This window comes from Ranitomeya variabilis, chromosome 2 (genome assembly GCF_051348905.1).
Source record: "Ranitomeya variabilis isolate aRanVar5 chromosome 2, aRanVar5.hap1, whole genome shotgun sequence".
Taxonomy (NCBI): domain Eukaryota; kingdom Metazoa; phylum Chordata; class Amphibia; order Anura; family Dendrobatidae; genus Ranitomeya; species Ranitomeya variabilis.
In genome coordinates this window covers 236,097,679-236,117,806 of record NC_135233.1, presented here as the reverse complement: position 1 = coordinate 236,117,806, position 20,128 = coordinate 236,097,679, and the positions used below count along the sequence as shown (strand labels likewise).

General features: G+C 45.8%; 1 protein-coding gene across 3 annotated transcripts; it reads left to right on the top strand.

Annotated features, from left to right (window-relative positions):
- The first annotated feature begins 1,576 nt into the window (after positions 1–1,576).
- Positions 1,577–17,334, top strand: ZWINT (ZW10 interacting kinetochore protein). 3 transcript variants are annotated; one of them, XM_077284123.1, is made up of 9 exons: positions 1,577–1,747; positions 13,329–13,428; positions 13,866–13,983; positions 14,188–14,354; positions 14,808–14,953; positions 15,362–15,521; positions 16,252–16,391; positions 16,711–16,870; positions 16,960–17,334. In XM_077284123.1, the coding sequence occupies exons 1-9, from the start codon at positions 1,728–1,730 to the stop codon at positions 17,032–17,034; spliced, it is 1,086 nt and encodes a 361-aa protein (XP_077140238.1). In that variant the 5' UTR covers positions 1,577–1,727; the 3' UTR covers positions 17,035–17,334. The 3 variants fall into 3 exon arrangements, with proteins under 3 accessions (XP_077140238.1, XP_077140240.1, XP_077140239.1); XM_077284125.1 differs by having other exon boundaries at positions 1,699–1,881; XM_077284124.1 differs by having other exon boundaries at positions 1,726–1,862.
- Positions 17,335–20,128: the final 2,794 nt, after the last annotated feature.

Sequence of the window (20,128 nt, the reverse complement as noted above, 5' to 3'; positions counted from 1 at the left end):
GATGTTCCCCCTCACTCACTATAGATGTTCCCCCTCACTCACTATAGATGTGCCCCCTCACTCACTATAGATGTGCCCCCTCACTCACTATAGATGTGCCCCCTCACTCACTATAGATGTGCCCCCTCACTCACTGTAGATGCGCCCCCTCAGTTACTGTAGATGTTCCCCCTCACTCACTATAGATGTTCCCCCTCACTCACTATAGATGTTCCCCCTCACTCACTATAGATGTTCCCCTCACTCACTATAGATGTGCCCCCTCACTCACTATAGATGTGCCCCCTCACTCACTATAGATGAGCCCCCTCACTCACTATAGATGTGCCCCCTCACTCACTATAGATGTGCCCCCTCACTCACTATAGATGTGCCCCCTCACTCACTGTAGATGTGCCCCCTCACTCACTGTAGATGCGCCCCCTCACTCACTGTAGATGCGCCCCCTCACTCACTATAGATGTTCCCCTCACTCACTATAGATGTTCCCCCTCACTCACTATAGATGTTCCCCCTCACTCACTATAGATGTGCCCCTCACTCACTGTAGATGTGCCCCCTCACTTACTGTAGATGCGCCCCCTCATTTACTATAGATGCGCCCCTCACTCACTATAGATGTTCCCCCTCACTCACTATAGATGTATCCCCCCAACTCACTATAGCTGTTCCCCCTCACTCACTATAGCTGTTCCCCCTCACTCACTATAGATGGTCCCCCTCACTCACTATAGATGGTCCCCCTCACTCACTATAGATGGTCCCCCTCACTCACTATAGATGGTCCCCCTCACTCACTATAGATGGTCCCCCTCACTCACTATAGATGGTCCCCCTCACTCACTATAGATGGTCCCCCTCACTCACTATAGATGGTCCCCCTCACTCACTATAGATGGTCCCCCTCACTCACTATAGATGTGCCCCCTCACTATAGCTGTTCCCCCTCACTCACTGTAGATGTGCCCCCTCACTCACTATAGCTGTTCCCCCTCACTCACTATAGATGGTCCCCCTCACTAACTATAGATGTTCCCCTCACTCACTATAGATGTTCCCCCTCACTCACTATAGATGTTCCCCCTCACTCACTATAGATGTTCCCCCTCACTCACTATAGATGTTCCCCCTCACTCACTATAGATGTGCCCCCTCACTATAGCTGTTCCCCCTCACTCACTGTAGATGTGCCCCCTCACTCACTATAGCTGTTCCCCCTCACTCACTATAGATGGTCCCCCTCACTAACTATAGATGTTCCCCTCACTCACTATAGCTGTTCCCCCTCACTCACTATAGATGTGCCCCCTCACTCACTACTGAGCTGGACACGTCATGTTTACCATGCTTATGGTTTCCAATCTGTCCATAAAAATGTCAAGTGAAAAAGAAAAATTGAAGCCTGCCGCCCTGGTAATGATAAAACTACAAGTTTCAGCACGTTTCCTCCTAAAATCATGTATAGAATCTCTGCTGTGCGGGATGTGTCTAACTCCAGCTGAGCGCACCATGACTTGACTAGTAATGAGCAGTAATTCGGGATTTAATGAGGGCTTGCCACCTCCAACATGGCGTCTGGAAGAGCTAAGCGTCGTTTCCAAGACATCACACTCAAAGCCTTTTGGGTAAAGGCGGGACGTATCAATGCCCTGTCCAATAAGGAGGCTACTATATCAGGAAGTCTGACCAATAGTATTTGTAGTTTTGGAGCGGGAAGCAGTGACGGGATGGCGGAGGCTGCGCAGCGGTGAGCGGCGGCCGGTGGAAATGTGTAACGGCGGCGAGTGGTGAAGGCTTGGAGCTGGTGCATGCTGGGTGATAAAAGAGCGGCTGCTCACTCATAGAGGATGGCCGTCAGTTATGTAGGAGCCGACACGTTGTGTATGCACTGGGGGGCGCTGTTCTGTTGCTGATATGTAAAATATAATCCCTGGGGGGCGCTGTTATACGCCTGATATTTATATATTATGGACGCTGGGGGGCGCTATTATACCCCTGATATTTATATATTATACCCCTGATATTTATATATTATATTATGGGGACTGGGGGGCGCTGTTATATCCCTGTTTATATATTATGGGGATGCAGTTATATCTCTGATATTTATATATTACTAGCTGAAGAGCCCGGCGTTGCCTGGGCATAGTAAATATCTGTGGTTAGTTATAGCACCTCACTTCTCTTATTTCCCCCTCACGCCTCTCATTTTCTCCCTCACATCTCTCATTTTCCCCCTCACATCTCTCATTTTCCCCCTCACACCTCTCATTTTCCCCCTCACTCCTCTCATTCCCCCCTAACACTTGTCATTTCGACCTCACATCTGTCATTTTCCGATCACTCCACTATTTTCCCTCACTCCTCTCATTTTGCACTCACACCTTTTCATTTTCACCTCACACCTCTCATTTTCACCTCAGTATATACATGTTTGTCATCTCCCTTATATATAGTATACACCTGTATGTCATCTCCTGTATATAGTATATACCTGTATGTCATCTCCTATACATAGCATATACCTGTATGTCATCTCCTCCTGTATATAGTATATACCTGTGTCATCTCCTCCTGTATATAGTATATACCTGTGTCATCTCCTCCTGTATATAGTATATACCTGTATGTCATCTCCTCCTGTATGTAGTATGTACCTGTATGTCATCTCCTCTATATAGTATATACCTGTGTGTCATCTCTCCTGTATATAGTATATATGTGTGTCATCTCCTCTTGTATATAGTATATACCTGTGTGTCATCTCCTCCTGTATATAGTATATATCTGTATGTCATCTCCTCCTGTATTAGACCTCGTTCACACGTTATTTGGTCAGTATTTTTACCTCAGTATTTGTAAGCTAAATTGGCAGCCTGATAAATCCCCAGCCAACAGTAAGCCCACCCCCTGGCAGTATATATTAGCTCACACATACACATAATAGACAGGTCATGTGACTGACAGCTGCCGGATTCCTATATGGTACATTTGTTGCTCTTGTAGTTTGTCTGCTTATTAATCAGATTTTTATTTTTGAAGGATAATACCAGACTTGTGTGTGTTTTAGGGTATGTGCACACGTCCGGATTTCTTGCAGAAATTTCCTGAAGAAAACCGGAAATTTTCTGCAAGAAATCCGCAATTTTTTTTTCGCGTTTTTTTTAGCATTCTGCAAGCGTAATTAGCTTGCAGAATGCTAAAGTTTTCCAAGCGATCTGTAGCATCGCTTGGAAAACTGACTGACAGGTTGGTCACACTTGTCAAACATAGTGTTTGACAAGTGTGACCAACTTTTTACTATAGATGCTGCTTATGCAGCATCAATAGTAAAAGATAGAATGTTTAAAAATAATTAAAAAAATGCTTATACTCACCCAGACGATCTCCTCAGCGGCGTCCGTTCCTCTTCCTATAGCTGGTGTGTGCGCGCAGGACCTTCCATGACGTTGCGGTCATGTGAGCGGTCACGTGAGCGGTCACATGACCGCTCACGACCAATCACAAGACAGTGACGTCATCACAGGTCCTTCACCGCACACCAGCTATAGGAACCGAAGGGGCAGCATGCAGCGGTGAGAGGCGGGAACACTCCGGGGGACATCGAAGGCGAGTATAGGACTATTTTTTATTTTAATTCTTTTATTTTTGACCAATTTTATGGTGCCCAGTGCGTGGAGGAGAGTCTCCTCTCCTCCACCCTGGGTACCAACCGCACATAATCTGCTTACTTCCCGCATGGTGTGCACAGCCCCGTGCGGGAAGTAAGCAGATCAATGGACTCCTAGGTGTGCGGAATCCCCGCAATTCCGCATTTTTAATGAACATGTTGCTTTTTTTTTCCGCGATGCGATTTTTTTCGTGGAAAAAATCGCAACATTTGCACAAAAAATGCGGAATACACTGTAAATAGGAGGCATATGTTAGCGTTTTTTTCACGTTTTTATCGCGGTTTTATAGCGGAAAAAACGCGAAAAAAACGCAAAAAATCCTGACGTGTGCACATACCCTAAGGGCGAGTTTCATGTGTCAAGTTGTGTGTATTGAGTTGCGTGTGGCGACATGCATGTAGCGACTTTTGTGAGATGAGTTTTGTGTGGCGACATGCGTATAGCAACTTTTTGTGTGTCGAGTTGCATGTGACAGGTTAGTGTAGCAAGTTGTGTGCAGCGAGTTTTGCGCGTGGCGAGTTTTGCGCGTGGCGAGTTTTGCGCGTGGCGAGTTTTATGTGTGGTGCCTTTTGAGTATGTGCAAGTTTTGTGTGAGGCAACTTTTGCATGTGTTGCAACTTTTGTGCATGTGGCAATTTTTCCGCGTTTGCAAGTTTTGCGTGTGGCGAGTTTTCCGTGAGGTGAGTTTTGCACGTGTGGCGAGTTTTGCATGTGGAGAGTTTTGTGCGTGGCGAGTTTTGAGCGGCGACTTTTGTGTTTCGACTTTTATGCGGCGAGGTTGGTGTATGTGTGGTGAAATGTGCGCTGAGGGTGGTATATGTGTTCGAGCACGTGGTAGTGTGTGGCGCATTTTGTGTGTGTATTCATATCCCCGTGGTGGTGTGGTGATTATCCCATGTCGGGGCCCCACCTTAGCAACTGTACAGTATATACTCTTTGGCGCCATCGCTCTCATTCTTTAAGTCCCCCTTGTTCACATCTGGCAGCTGTTAATTTGCGTCCAACACTTTTCCTTTCATTTTTTCCCCATTATGTAGATAGGGGCAAAATTGTTTGGTGAATTGGAAAGCGCGGGGTTAAAATTTCACCTCACAACATAGCCTATGACGCTCTCGGGGTCCAGACGTGTGACTGTGCAAAATTTTGTGGCTGTAGCTGCGACGGTTCAGATGCCAATCCCGGACACACACACACACACACACACACACACACACACACACACACACACACACACACACACACACACACACACACACACACACACACACACACACACACACACACACACACACACACACACACACACACACACACACACGCGCACACACCTTTATATATTAGATGGGGGGAGCTGTTATACCCTTGATACTTATATATTACTAGATGGTGGCCCGATTCTAACGCATCAGGTATTCTAGAATATGCATGTCCACGTAAGTATACAGCACAGAGCCACGTAGTATATTGCCCAGCCCATGTAGTATATTGCCCAGTGACGTAGTATATTGCCCAGCCACGTATGTCACAGGTTAAAAAATAAACATATACTCACCTTCCGAGGGCCCCTTGTAGTTCTGTCGCCTGTGTGCGGTGCAAGCAGCAGCTTCCGGTCCCAGGGTGTGATGACGTCACGGTCACATGACCGTGACGTCATGGCAGGTCCTTCTCGCAGACCATCCTTGCCACCGTAACCTGCCGCTTGTATGGAGCGGTCACCGGAGCGTCGCGAGGAGCGTGAAAGGCGGCGGAAGGTGAGTATATAATGATTTTTTAATTATTTTTAACATTAGATGTTTTTACTATTGACGCTGCATAGGCAGCATCAATAGTAAAAACGTGGTCACACAGGGTTAATAGCGGCGGTAACGGAGTGAGTTACTCGCGGCATAATGCGGTCCGTTACCGCCGGCATTAACCCTGTGTGAGCCGTGACTGCGGGGAGTATGGAGCGGGTGCCGGGCACTGACTGCAGGGGAGTAGGTAGGGACTAATCGGACTGTGGCCGTTGCTGATTGGTCGCGGCAGCCATGACAGGCAGCTGGCGAGACCAATCAGCGACTTGGGTTCCATGACAGACAGAGGCCGCGACCAATGAATATCCGTGACAGAAGGACAGACAGACGGAAGTGACCCTTAGACAATTATATAGTAGATGGGGGCTGGGGGGCGCTGTTATACCCCTTATAGTTATATATTATGGGGGGCACTGTTCTATCCCTGATATTTATATATTATGGGGGCTGGGGGGCGCTGTTATACCCCTTGATATTTATATATTATGGGGGGGCGCTGTTATACCCCTGATATTTATATATTATGGGGGGCGCTGTTATATCCCTGTTTATTTATATATTATGGGGGCTGGGGGTGCTGTTATACCCCTGATATAAATTTATTAAGGGGGCGCTGTTATATCCCTGATATTTATATACACTGCTCAAAAAAATAAAGGGAACACAGGCTATGTGCACACATTGCAGATTAGCCTTAGGAATTTCTGGTGCGGATTCTGCCTCTCCTGGCAGAAAACACAGCTACGGATTTGTCACTTTTTTTGTGCGTTTTTGCTGCTTTTTTTGGCGGATTTGCTGCGTTTTTTACCCCTGCGGATTTCTATAATGGAATGGGTACAAAAACGCTGCAGAATCGCCAAAAAGTGACATGCTACTTCTTTTAAACCGCAGCAGATTTTCTGCTAAGTGTGCACAGCTTTTTTTTTTTTTTCTCATTGATTTACATTGTACTGTAAATCAATTGTGGATCTGCAGCATTTCTGCACCACAAAAAAAACGCTGCGGATCTGCAGGGAATCCGCAACATGTGCACAAAGCCTTAAACAGCAGAATATAACTCCAAGTAAATCAAACTTCTGTGAAACCAAACTGTCCACGTAGGAAGCAGCACTGTTGGACAATCAATTTCACATGCTGTTGTGCAAATGAAATAGACAACAGATGGAAATTATTGGCAATTATCGAGGCACACTGAATAAAGGAGTGGTTCTGCAGGTGGGGACCACAGACCACTTCTCAAATGCTTTCTGGCTGATGTTTTGGACACTTTTGAATGTTGGTTGTGCTTTCACACTCGTGGTAGCATGAGACGGACTCTACAACCAACACAAGTCTCTCAGGCAGTGCAGTTCATCCAGGATGGCACATCAATGCAAGCTGTGGCAAGAAGGTTTGCTGTGTCTGTCAGCGTAATGTCCAGAGGCTGGAGGCGCTACCAGGAGACAGACCAGTACACCAGGAGATGTGGAGGGGGCCATATGAGGGCAACAACCCAGCAGCAGGACAGCTACCTCAGCCTTTGTGCAAGGAGGAACAGGAGGAGCACTGCCAGAGCCCTGCAAAATGACCTCCAGCAGGCCACAAATGTGCATGTGTCTGCACAAACGGTTAGAAACGACTCCATGAGGATGGTCTGAGTGCCCGACGTCCACAGATGGGGATTGTGCTCACAGCCCAACACCATGCAGGACGCTTGGCATTTGCCATAGAACACCAGGATTGGCAAATTTGCCACTGGCGCCCTGTGCTCATCACAGATGAAAGCAGGTTCACACTGAGCACGTGACAGACATGACAGAGTCTGGAGATGCTGTGGAGAGCGATCTGCTGCCTGCAACATCCTTCAGCATGACCGATATGGCAGTGGGTCAGTAATGGTGTGGGGTGGCATTTCCTTGGAGGGCCGCACAACCCTCCCTGTGCTCGCCAGAGGTAGCCTGACTGCCATTAGGGACCAAGATGAGATCCTCAGACCCCTTGTGAGACCATATGCTGGTGCGGTTGGCCCTGGGTTCCTCCTAATGCAGGACAATGCCAGACCTCATGTGGCTGGAGTATGTCAGCAGTTCCTGCATGGTGAAGGCATTGAAGCTATGGACTGGTACGCCCGTTCCCCAGACCTGAATCCGATTGAACACATCTGGGACATCATGTCTCGCACCATCCACCAACATCACGCTGCAACACAGACTGTTCAGAAGTTGGCGGATACTTTAGTCCAGGTCTGGGTGGAGATCCCTCAGGAGACCATCAGCCGCCTCACCAGTAGCATGCCCAGACGTAGGGAGATCATACAGGCACGTGGAGGCCACACACACTACTGAGCATCATTTCCTTGTCGAGGCATTTCCACTGAAGTTGGATCAGCCTGTAACTTCATTTTACACTTTGATTTTGAGCATCATTCCAACTCCAGACCTCCATGGGATATTAGTTGTGATTTATGTTGATCATTTTTAGTTTTTTTTTGTTCTCAACACATTACACTATGTAATGAATAAAAATTTACAACTGGAATATTTCATTCAGTGATATCTAGGATGTGTTATTTTAGTGTTCCCTTAAATTTTTTTGAGCAGTGTATTATGGGGGCTGGGGGGTGCTATTATACCCCTGATATTTCTATATTATGGGTGCTATTATACCCCTAATACTTATATATTATGGGGGCTGGGGGGCGCTGTTATACCCCTAATATTTATATATTGGGGCTGGGGGGCGCTGTTATACCCCTAATATATATTATGGGGGCTGGAGGGTGCTGTTATACCCCTGATATTAATATATTATGGGGGCTGGAGGGTGCTGGTATACCCCTAATATTTAAATATTATGGGGGCTGGGGGGCGCTGGTATACCCCTGATATTTATATACAGGTCCTTCTCAAAAAATTAGCATATAGTGTTAAATTTCATTATTTACCATAATGTAATGATTACAATTAAACTTTCATATATTATAGATTCATTATCCACCAACTGAAATTTGTCAGGTCTTTTATTGTTTTAATACTGATGATTTTGGTATACAACTCCTGATAACCCAAAAAACCTGTCTCAATAAATTAGCATATCAAGAAAAGGTTCTCTAAACGACCTATTACCCTAATCTTCTGAATCAACTAATTAACTCTAAACACATGCAAAAGATACCTGAGGCTTTTAAAAACTCCCTGCCTGGTTCATTACTCAAAACCCCCATCATGGGTAAGACTAGCGACCTGACAGATGTCAAGAAGACCATCATTGACACCCTCAAGCAAGAGGGTAAGACCCAGAAAGAAATTTCTCAACAAATAGGCTGTTCCCAGAGTGCTGTATCAAGGCACCTCAATGGTAAGGGTACCGTCACACATTGAAATTTTCATCGCTGCGACGGCACGATTCGTGACGTCGCAGCGTCGTATAATCATCGCTCCAGCGTCGTAGACTGCGGTCACACGTTGCAATCACGGCGCTGGAGCGATGCCGAAGTCCCTGGGTAACCAGGGTAAACATCGGGTAACTAAGCGCAGGGCCGCGCTTAGTAACCCGATGTTTACCCTGGTTACCAGCGTAAACGTAAAAAAACAAACCGTACATACTCACCCGTCGGTGTCCTTCAGGTCCCTTGCCGTCTGCTTCCTGCTCTGAGTGCAGCCGTACAGTGAGAGCAGATCACAGCACCGCTGCGCTCTGCTCTCACTTTCCGGCCGGCACTCAGAGCAGGAAGCAGACGGCAAGGGACCTGAAGGACACCGACGGGTGAGTATGTACGGTTTGTTTTTTTACGTTTACGCTGGTAACCAGGGTAAACATCGGGTTACTAAGCGCGGCCCTGCGCTTAGTTACCCGATGTTTACCCTGGTTACAAGCGAACACATCGCTGGATCGCTGTCACACACAACGATCCAGCGATGTCAGCGGGTGATCAAGCGACGAAAGAAAGTTCCAAACGATCTGCTACGACGTACGATTCTCAGCAGGGTGTCTGATCGCAGTAGCGTGTCAGACACAGCGATATCGTAACGATATCGCTAGAACGTCACGAATCGTAACGTCGTAGCGATGGAAATTTCAATGTGTGACGGTACCCTAAGTCTGTTGGAAGGAAACAATGTGGCAGAAAGCGCTGTACAACGAGAAGAGGTGACCGGAACCTGAGGAAGATTGTGGAGAAGGACCGATTCCAGACCTTGGGGAACCTGAGGAAGCAGTGGACTGAGTCTGGTGTGGAAACATCCAGAGCCACCGTGCACAGGCGTGTGCAGGAAATGGGCTACAGGTGCCGCATTCCCCAGGTAAAGCCTCTTTTGAACCATAAACAGCGGCACTGGACTGTTGCTAAGTGGTCCCAAGTACTTTTTTCTGATGAAAGCAAATTTTGCATGTCATTCGGAAATCAAGGTGCCAGAGTCTGGAGGAAGACTGGGGAGAAGGAAATGCCAAAATGCCTGAAGTCCAGTGTCAAGTACCCACAGTCAGTGATGGTGTGGGGTGCCATGTCAGCTGCTGGTGTTGGTCCACTGTGTTTCATCAAGGGCAGGGTCAATGCAGCTAGCTATCAGGAGATTTTGGAGCACTTCATGCTTCCATCGGCTGAAATGCTTTATGGAGATGAAGATTTCATTTCTCAGCACGACCTGGCACCTGCTCACAGTGCCAAAACCACTGGTAAATGGTTTACTGACCATGGTATTACTGTGCTCAATTGGCCTGCCAACTCTCCTGACCTGAACCCCATAGAGAATCTGTGGGATATTGTGAAGAGAAAGTTGAGAGACGCAAGACCCAACACTCTGGATGAGCTTAAGGCCGCTATTGAAGCATCCTGGGCCTCCATAACATCTCAGCAGTGTCACAGGCTGATTTCCTCTGTAACGCCCCCACCGCCGCAGGGCCGAGGGGTACCCGGTCAGGGGCCTCTGAAGTCTCTGCTCTGGGGTTGTCACGGCGGCTAGGCCCCGGTCCGTGACCCTGCCGTGGGGCGCACAGGGAATAATAGGTGTGGATGATGTAGATGGGGGGGGTGAGGCTGTAGTGGTGCGGTGCAGTAAATAACGAGGACACCAGGTTGCAGTCTCTTTACCTCTTTTTACTGAAGATCTCTGGGTCCTCAGTCCGGAATACGGTTCACCAGGCTGCGCAAGTCCGGCCGGTCCAATGGCACCTCCAGAGTTCTCCTCACAGGTGGAAATCGGTGCCTTCCTTCTAGCGCTATGTGTTGTGGTCCTTCCCTGCTGTGCTTACGGAAAGTCCCCCACAACTGTTGTGTCTGTTTCTTAAGTTCCCTCACAACTCGATTAAATGATGTTCTTCTAATCCTCCGTCCCTCCCTGATGTTCTGGTTGGGACGGCACCCGTTTGACGGGTAGGCTCGGAGCTCTTCCGGGACCCTAGAGTCGCCCCTCTCCACAAGTTGCCCCCCAAGACTGCATAGGTGATTTAAGTTAGACAGCCTGCCTTAGACTGACTGTCCTGCCGCTGTTTAGAGTATTGCTTGAAGCTGAATGTTATGATACTCCCTCGGCGTTCCGGCCACCGGTAGTGCGCCTCAGTAGGGTGTTGCTCCGGTCTTACAGCACGACCCCTACTGGTATTTCTCCTTTTGCTTGATCTCGTTTCTCACTCAGCACAATCTCTCGCTTCTAGTCCTTTCTTGGGCACCGCAGCTACCCGGAGCAGGCGCGGTCCCGTTACGTTCGTTCAAGTTGCCAAGCCTCTGTCAGGATCCCACCCCTGACAGACCCTACTGTATCTTCCCCCACAACACCCTCTGCCACAAGGTGTTGCCTGGTTCCAACCCAGTCAGCTTTCTGATCTAACTTCCTGCCTGACCCCCAGTTTACCCACTATGGTGGGGAGTGGCCTAATGAATAGAACCCTTAGCTCCCCCCGGAGGCCCAGCTGTGAAATGTATTGGTGTCTGTGATACCTGATCAGATGAACTCCTTCAGTGCCATCGGACGCACCATGGCTCCCCATAGTGGCGGAGCCACAGTACTGCAACGACCAGGACTCTGGGGCGCTGCACCTCCATGCCACGCCGCATTGAAGCAGTCATTTCTGCCAAAGGATTCCCGACCAAGTATTGAGTGCATAACTGAACATTATTATTTGATGGTTTTTTTGTTTGTTATTAAAAAACACTTTTATTTGATTGGCCGGGTGAAATATGCTAATTTATTGAGACAGGTTTTTTGGGTTATCAGGAGTTGTGTGCCAAAATCATCAGTATTAAAACAATAAAAGACCTGACAAATTTCAGTTGGTGGATAATGAATCTATAATATATGAAAGTGTAATTGTAATCATTACATTATGGTAAATAATGAAATTTAACACTATATGCTAATTTTTTGAGAAGGACCTGTATTATGGGGGGGGGGTGTTATCCCTTATATTTTTATATTATGGGGGCTGGGGGGTGCTGTTATACCCCTAATATTTATATATTATGGGGGCTGGAGGGTGCTGTTATACCCCTGATATTTATATATTATGGGGGCGCTGTTCCATTACCTTTTGCTATGACACAAAGAAAAAAGGCATTTGTGATTGCCACTGGACAAGATGTTAGACTGGTGAGAACAAGCGATCACCTATCCATAGAGTTTGGAGGCATCTGACCACTAAGACTGTCACTGGCAGAATGGGGCAAGTTTATTCCCAGTAGAACAGACCCTCGACCATTCCCTATGGGTCTGTAGAGAGCGGTGCGCTAATTTTACTGGAACCCCGTCTCCTATTCACTGGGCGATCTTTATTAACTTTTTTTTTTTCCTTTTTTAAACACTATATCGTGTGTGTATATGTATATGTGTATATATATATATATATATATATATATATATATATATATATATATATATATATATATATATATATATATATATATATTTGCACACTGCAAGAGTTAACCAGGCTGAGTGGTGGCAGCGGTCGGTCAATCGGCTTAGCTCTGGTATGAGGATAACAGTCTTGTCTGGGGATTACCTGTGATCTGGGACACAGAGCCTGAGACGCAGCCTAAGATCTCTGCAGGATCTTCTCCGCTCCATTATATGTATGTGGCCTATATACTGATATCACTGAGCCTATATACTGATGTCGCCAAGAGCCTGCTTGTGGCCTCTGTTGGGATGAGATACTTTTCTCCCTATACTGTATTGGGATGCACATCTTAATCTTTGAAATCAGGGTTTTTTCCTATCACCCCTGTGTACAACGTTCCACATTTCCTCCCCACCCCCGTATATAATATCCGTCTGCCTTTACTAGGTGACAGAAAAGCTGGTGGTGCAGAGCTCCGTGTAATGGGAGCCACCAGGATAACAAGTCCGTTCACGACATTTCTTTTCCCCATCACTTATGCGTGAACATTGTGGGAACAGTTTTGAGAAGACCCTTTTCTGTTCCCCATGATTGTGCTTTGTGCACAAGCTCCATACAGACATGAAGGGGGAGTTTGGTGGCCACTCAGACCCATCCCATAATGCAGATTGTGACCCCAGCCTCCCCACCAACAGCAGGGTCTGACCTCACAAATGCTCTGCTGGGCAAAAAGTCTTATGCGCACCTCCAAAATCTTGTTGAAATCTCTCCCAGAATAGCGGGAGCAGTTATATCTGCTGAGGGACCGACCCCATATTAATGTGTATGGATGTAGTAGGATGGTGGTCAGTCAGGCCTCTGCAGGGGGCACGTATTGTGCACTATATGGTGAAAACTATCTTAAAATATGGGGGCGGGGGCTGAGAACCACAATGTGTTATCCAATGTATCCAGAGGTTTGTTTGTTTAGGTTTTTGTTTATAAAAAAAAAAAAAAACAACCTTCACATTTTGTGAACTTCTAACCCTGCTCACTGATTTCTGGTCTGCAGGCTTTTGGATTCCCTCGGGAACAGTCTGTGCCTAGATGTACATCACAAAGAGGAAGGAGATGGAGAGATCCCAGCTAAAGTGCTGGTGGATTATTCCATGGTGAGAGTTCAGTCTTCTGGCGTGTCCTAACCTTGGCTGCAGCTGGAGGGAACGGGTGGTGTTTTTATATAATATATTTTTTTTATTTTATTTTTTGGCAAAGTGTCACAATGATCGGATCCCTACAGATCTAGTAGTTATCACTAATTCAGAGAGCACATCATAAACACTACAGTTTGTGTCTCCCCTCTTAAGTGCTCGTAGCTGGGGGTTTGTTACAATAGTATCCAGTCTAGATAATTATGTGATGTGGCACAGAGACCTGTGAGCTGGCACCTCTGGAGGACCAGACCCCCATCTCATAGGTGGGACTTCTGGTACCCTTCACTGTATCCTCCCCATCATATAATGGCACATAGTAATGCCTATAATGTCTGAGCCGCACTGATCACCTAAGATCTTCAGCGGCCACCCAGTGATACATTTGTTTTTCTCAGGAAAGACGCAGGAAGCAGAAGATGCTGTGCAGTCAGCTGCAAGTGCTGCGCTTCCTCCTAGAATTGCTCCAAGAAGCGGACACTGCCAACTGGGAGGAGATGAGCCCCGAGCTACTGAGTGAGTGCCGACATGTGGTGTTTGGGGTCACAAATCAGGGCACTTTCTGAGTGAATTAATTCTTCTGTTATATCCTTTTCTGTTTATGATGGTGGCTTATTGGCAATGTATGCCACTGTCATATGGTGCGACCTTTCCGCAGCGTATATACAAAGAGAAGTCCTTTTTATAGTGCAGACTAACTGGCAGAATTTTCTTCATCAGATAAAGAGGTAGAAGAGGTTAAAAAGCAGTGGAAATCCCTCAGATCCGAATATCAGGAGAAAGTGAATGAAGTGGAAGAGCTTATCCCCCAGCTCCTGGAGAAGATTCAGCTCATACAGGAGAGGAAGACTCAGCTGGAGGAAACTATGGAAAGGTACCAGGCTCAGGTGAGGGTAAGGCACATACCAGTCATGGGGTGAGGGTTTGGCACATCCTGTACACAGGTACATACCAGGCATTGGGTGAGGGAAAGGCACATCCTGTACACAGGTACATACCAGGCATTGGGTGAGGGAAAGGCACATCCTGTGCAGGTACATACCAGGCTTGGGGTGAGGGTAAGGCACTTGTATAGGTAGGTGCCAGGCTTGCAGTGTGGTAAGGCACCTGTATAACACTAGAGATGTGCTAGTGTTTGGTGATCACATGTAAGGAGCAGATCTCTTGCCATGGTCATTTTGCCCTTCCTCAGTTTTGTATGGTCATATTTGGGTTATTCCTGTAGATCTGTCCCCCTTACACCAGTGTGAATAAATACACTTTTTTATTTAATTATTATATATATAATTATAATCAGTCCATCGGCTTTCATCTTCTGTTGATCTGTTTTTGCCTTCCAGGCCAGGGAAAGGCAGCAGCATCTGCAGGAAGTTTACCAAGAGCAGCAGGTGGTGGTGCAGAAATGTCAGATTCAGATCGCGCAGCTGAAGGATGAGGTGCAGGAGCTGGAGCAGTCAGTAGCTTGCTGGATCCGGACTGTGAGCAGGTGACGTGTAGTGTACAGCACAGCAGCACCACTTCTAGGGGTTGTCCACTTTATTTTGACAAATACAATATGATTTTTGTGACTCTAAAGTTGCAATTACACATCCAGGCTCACACCATGACTTCCAGACTGGCTCCGGGTCTCCTAGTAGCCTCAGGCATATATGAAGCTGTTGCGTTCACATAAGTTTTGGGCTGGATTCACACATCCCAGTTGTTTTGGGCGGATCATAGATCCTCGATTCACAAACTGGTTCTTGGTCTCCTGATGTGTACACGATCGATGAGCCTTCCATAACTCAGGATGTTTTATTTGTCTCTTGTAACCAGAGCCGCCCATAATAATGGAATCCAGGAAACTCCCAAAATCTTACTGTAATCCCTATATATTTCTGTGACTCTCTTGCAGGGACGCCAAATTTGCAGGTCTCCTGAGCATGCACGGAGTGTCATTGCTGTCTGTTGGGGAGAACGAGCTTCTTCTAGATTTACACGTCATTAATAAGACTGAGATCCCACCACTGAGGGTCAATCTGCACTTGTCATCAGAGGGAGACTTTCAGGTGGAGGTGAGAGGAGCGACCCTGTCCATGCTGTCAGTATTGGAACGTGCACAATGGCCAGCAACAGATGGGATTATTAAAGCACGTTTACACCTAGAATAATGGTTATTTAATTTTAGAGGTTTAGAAATATCTTTTTACATGTGCAGAAATGAAAACCTACACAACTTTACTGAAACTTTAATTTAAAAAGGTTCCCTGATCTGTGATTAGCAGCAGCTGCACTCCCACCTTGGGTTGACACGAAAGTGCTTTGCGTCACCATGTGACCAGTGAAGGGGGCTGGTTCAGCTATTGAAATGAGGAGCCAACCACCCCTGATCCCATACTGACCAAGAACTACTCCCATCATCTTTCCAAGCTGGGTTCTAGCTAAGGCCGGGGTCACACTTGTGAGTGCAATGCGAGAAACTCGCCTCAATACCCGGCTCTGCCGCTGGCACTTAGGACCGGAGTGTGTGGCTGTATGTATTTCTATGGAGCCGCACGCTCCGGTCCCGAGTGCTGGCGGCAGTGCCGGGTATTGAGGCGAGAGACTCGCATTGCACTCGCAAGTGTGACCCCGGCTTAAGTAACTGGTTCTGGTATCTTTTTAGATTAGTTCCTCCTTCCAAAGCCCAGTATAGCAGTACGTTGGGTGGTCTTTTTACAATTTTTTTTTTTTCTACATTTTTATACACCTCTTTCTATTCTCCCATGTGCACAACCCTTGTAATGACATCTGAATGTTCTGCAGCCAGAAGACTCCATGCTCACGCTGCCTCCAGAGCTGCGCCGTGGGGCTATATCTCATATCATCGCCATCATCCTGGAGCTGCAGTGTTGGTACCAGAGCCACGCCACACTTCTCAAGGAGCTGAAAGAACTTCAACAGCGGTAATGTTACATATTGGCGCTGTCAGTCTAACAACTAATCTTAGTCATGGCAATATTTTTTGGCAAAGGTTTTTGGGGGTTTTTTGTTTCCTGTCTAGCACTTTGCAATTTTACCTATTTAAAGGAAACCTGTCACCAGGAGTTTGTGTTATGAAGTGGTGATTGGAGTCTTACAGCTTACTAGCTTTCTGTGAAATAGGACTTTGAGGTCGATGGACTTTCATATTGAGGAAAACAGGGTGGCAGGTTCCCTTTTTTAAGGGATGCTATTGAGGTCTGCCTTTCTCACCTACTTGACTGTATATTGTCCTATTCCTAGGTTTGCCATTGATTGGCAACCTGCGGAGAGGCAGCTTGTATTTTTGAACAGGAACAAGCAACACAGGCTGGCAATTGGTCCAGGATACCCGGTGAGCGGAGGCGTCCGGCTGCTGTCTGTGAAGGGAGCAGAACCGTGTGCCACTGCTGACAAAATCAAGGTACAAAGCTGCAGCCCCTCTCTCTGGGGATGGGGCACAATCACTGGCCTTGCATTGGAGTTAACATTTCTTTCTTTCCTGCGATTTAGCCTCCTGTTGAGAACCCATCACTCAGTGACTGGCTTGAATACCTACATGGCTATCCTGACTACAGCACCCAATGAGATCCCTGGCATCCATAAGGATCTAGGCTGACCCGGCGCTATATACTGATGCCAATATTCATAACCCAGTCCTGTATGTAGGAACTGTCGTACAGGACACAGATCATCCTGACATGTACTTTGCTCTTTGCATCACTACTTGGTAGTTGTTCCGGAGCTACAGTGAATGTAAAAGACTCCTGCTCCATTTATCGCTTCAAGAAATCTCATCAATCTGCAAAAATGTATGTGACCCCTGAAGTGAGCCTCATTTATTTTGGTTTTCAACCCCCTCAAATAAAGAAATCCATATGAGTGTTATTATATTGGCACAAAGGACTTAATCCAGCAGCGGGAAGCAATCTGGAACAAATTGGATTACAGTTTGTAAGAGGAAGGAGGTGAAGATGCGACTACTACAGAGAGGGATTTATATGTGCATGCATTTCACATAAGAGACAGCGATCTCCTGGGACAGCGTTAGGCCGGTGTCACACTAGCGAGTTTTACGGATGTATGAGAGGCGCAAAAACTACGCATTGCACACGGACCAATGATTATGGGGCAGCTCCTATCTGCCGTATATTTCTCTGCCGTATTTTACGGGCGTAGAAAATCGCAGCATGCTGCGTTTGTCAGCGTATTGCGCAAAAAAATCCGCCAATGAAAGTCAATGGGGGCGAGAAAAATATGGATTACACACGGACCAACAGTGTGACTTGCGAGAAATACGCAGCGGTGTTCTATAGAAAAGCCGGCAATTCAGTGCGATGTACAGTAAAATCACACTGACAGGTTAGAATAGCTAAAATAAATGTCTACACGTAGTATAGGGGTGTGTGTGTATGTATGTATGTGTGTGTGTGTATATATATATATATATATATATATATATATATAATTTTTCATACAGCGCTAGATAGCAGAAAAGCCGGTAATTCAGTTGCCGGCTTTTGCTATCTTCTTCCCAAACTCAACATATGAGCCATGGTTTACATACAGTAAACCTTTTTCATATCCCCCTTTTTTTTTTTTTTTTTTTTCCATATTCCTTACTACTAATGTTAGTAGTGTGTGTAAAGTTTGGGGGCTCTAGCTGTTAAAATAAAGGGTTAAATCGCGGAAAAAAACTGGCGTATGTAGACATTTCTGAAAATCTGTTCCATTCCTCTAAATAGAGTTGAAAACAGAAAACGCACCAAAAGTAGAACACATCCAGCTCCTCGTAACAACCCCCAGCCCCTTATATAACGTTTCCTCCTCTACATATTTTACTATTTAGTTATAGGTAAAGTCTGGCCATTGATTTGGAACAAAAAAATGGAATGTCTTACCAATAAAACATTGTATTACGTTGCTTTTCGGCCTCATGGAGATGGCTCTAATCTTGGTCCATCAGATTGCAAATTTGTTGCCAAAAAAGAAAAAAAGTTTAGTTTAACAGGTTGACGTAATATACTATTTTCCAACAAAACTGTGAGTTGTGCCTCCTCCTCTAGTGTAAGGCTATATGCACATGTCAGGATTTCTTGCAGAAATTTCCTGAACAAAACCGGACATTTTCTGCAAGAAATCCGCATGCAGATTTTTTGTGTGTTTTTTTTGCGGATTTTTCCAGAGGTTCTGGGATGCAATAATATAGTGGGAAATTCGCAAAATAATTAGCATGTTGCGTTTTTCTTTCCGCGATGCGTTGTTTTTTGCAGAAAAAAACGCAACATTTGCACAAAAATTGCGGAATGCATTCTAAATGATGGGATGCATATGTATGCGTATTTTAAGCGTTTTTATAGCGAAAAATCCGGAAGAAATCCTGACGTGTGCACATAGCTTTAAAGTTCTTGTTATCTGTGTCACAATCCTTGCCACCATTAAGTAGAGGGACAATAAAGCCGTTCCCTTCTGGTCCTCTCTCCTGTTGCTTTTAGTGATGATGAATTTTGTACAGAAATGCTATTTACGGTTTGCAATTTTCATTCTATAATAATTGGCAATTTTAGCCAAATCCCACGTGTGTATGGATAATAGAATAATGCGTTTAGAATACCCTTCAGATTATAGCACAATGTCAGGCTGGCTGTCTGCAGCATTTATGCTCTACACACAACTGGAAATATGTTTTTCCCTATTGAATGGGTAAAAAGAAACAGAAGTAACTTGCTGCTGTTAAAAAATAAAAAAAAAATCCAAACTCCTCATATGACTGTAAAATGCTGCAATGTGTCCATATGAGAAAACGCACCAAAAATCTGCTTTAAAAAATGCAGTGTATGAACGTAATTCACAATACATATAACCTGTCCTACTGCAGCAGGTTTCTCCACTAGTGTCTAGTCTTTTTTGCAGTGGTTCTCGCCCACACGATGCAATGCTAGCCGGAGATCGCTAATGTAGCCGCTGGGCATCTACAAGACATAGGCCTAAACCTGAAGCACCCTAACGTTTCATGGGGCTCTTGGTTCAGATCACATCTATTGTGGAGCCCATAGTATGGACACTAGACGAAGGCCGCCTAAAACCAACTGACAGCGTAATTATATGTCGCAACCTTACCAGCTCCTGAGCAGCATGATTACGGTGTGCCCTATGCGAATATACCCATACAATCAGAGAGCACAGAGAATAGTATTAGTGCTCATACTCATTTGTGCAAGAAACGGACGTGAGCAGTCCGATAAAAAATCGCAGCATGCTGCGATTCTCAGACGGGACTCACCAATGTAAGTCGATGGGTGTGAGAAAAAATTCGCACAGCACTTGCACCATGCGAGTGCTGTCCGATTTTTTTTTTTTTTATTATTTTTTTTTACACATCGTTAATTCAGTGCGGTGTACAGTAAAATCACACTGACATGTTAGAATAGATATATACACATAGAATAGATAGATATAGATATATATATATATATATATACACACACACACACACACACACACACACACACACACACCGTATATTGCTCAAAAAAAAAATAAAGGGAACACTAAGATCCCACATCCTAGATATCACTGAATGAAATATTCCAGTTGTAAATCTTTATTCATTACAACGTAAATCACAACTAATATCCCACGGAGGTCTGGAGTTGGAATGATGCACAAAATCAAAGAGGAA

Excerpts from the sequence above, each read along its gene's own strand:
- ZWINT (XM_077284123.1), top strand. The coding sequence starts at position 1,728 with ATGGCGGAGGCTGCGCAGCG. Across the intron at positions 16,392-16,710 it reads CTGAAAGAACTTCAACAGCG|GTTTGCCATTGATTGGCAAC; the intron begins GTAATGTTACAT and ends TCCTATTCCTAG. Across the intron at positions 16,871-16,959 it reads CCACTGCTGACAAAATCAAG|CCTCCTGTTGAGAACCCATC; the intron begins GTACAAAGCTGC and ends CCTGCGATTTAG.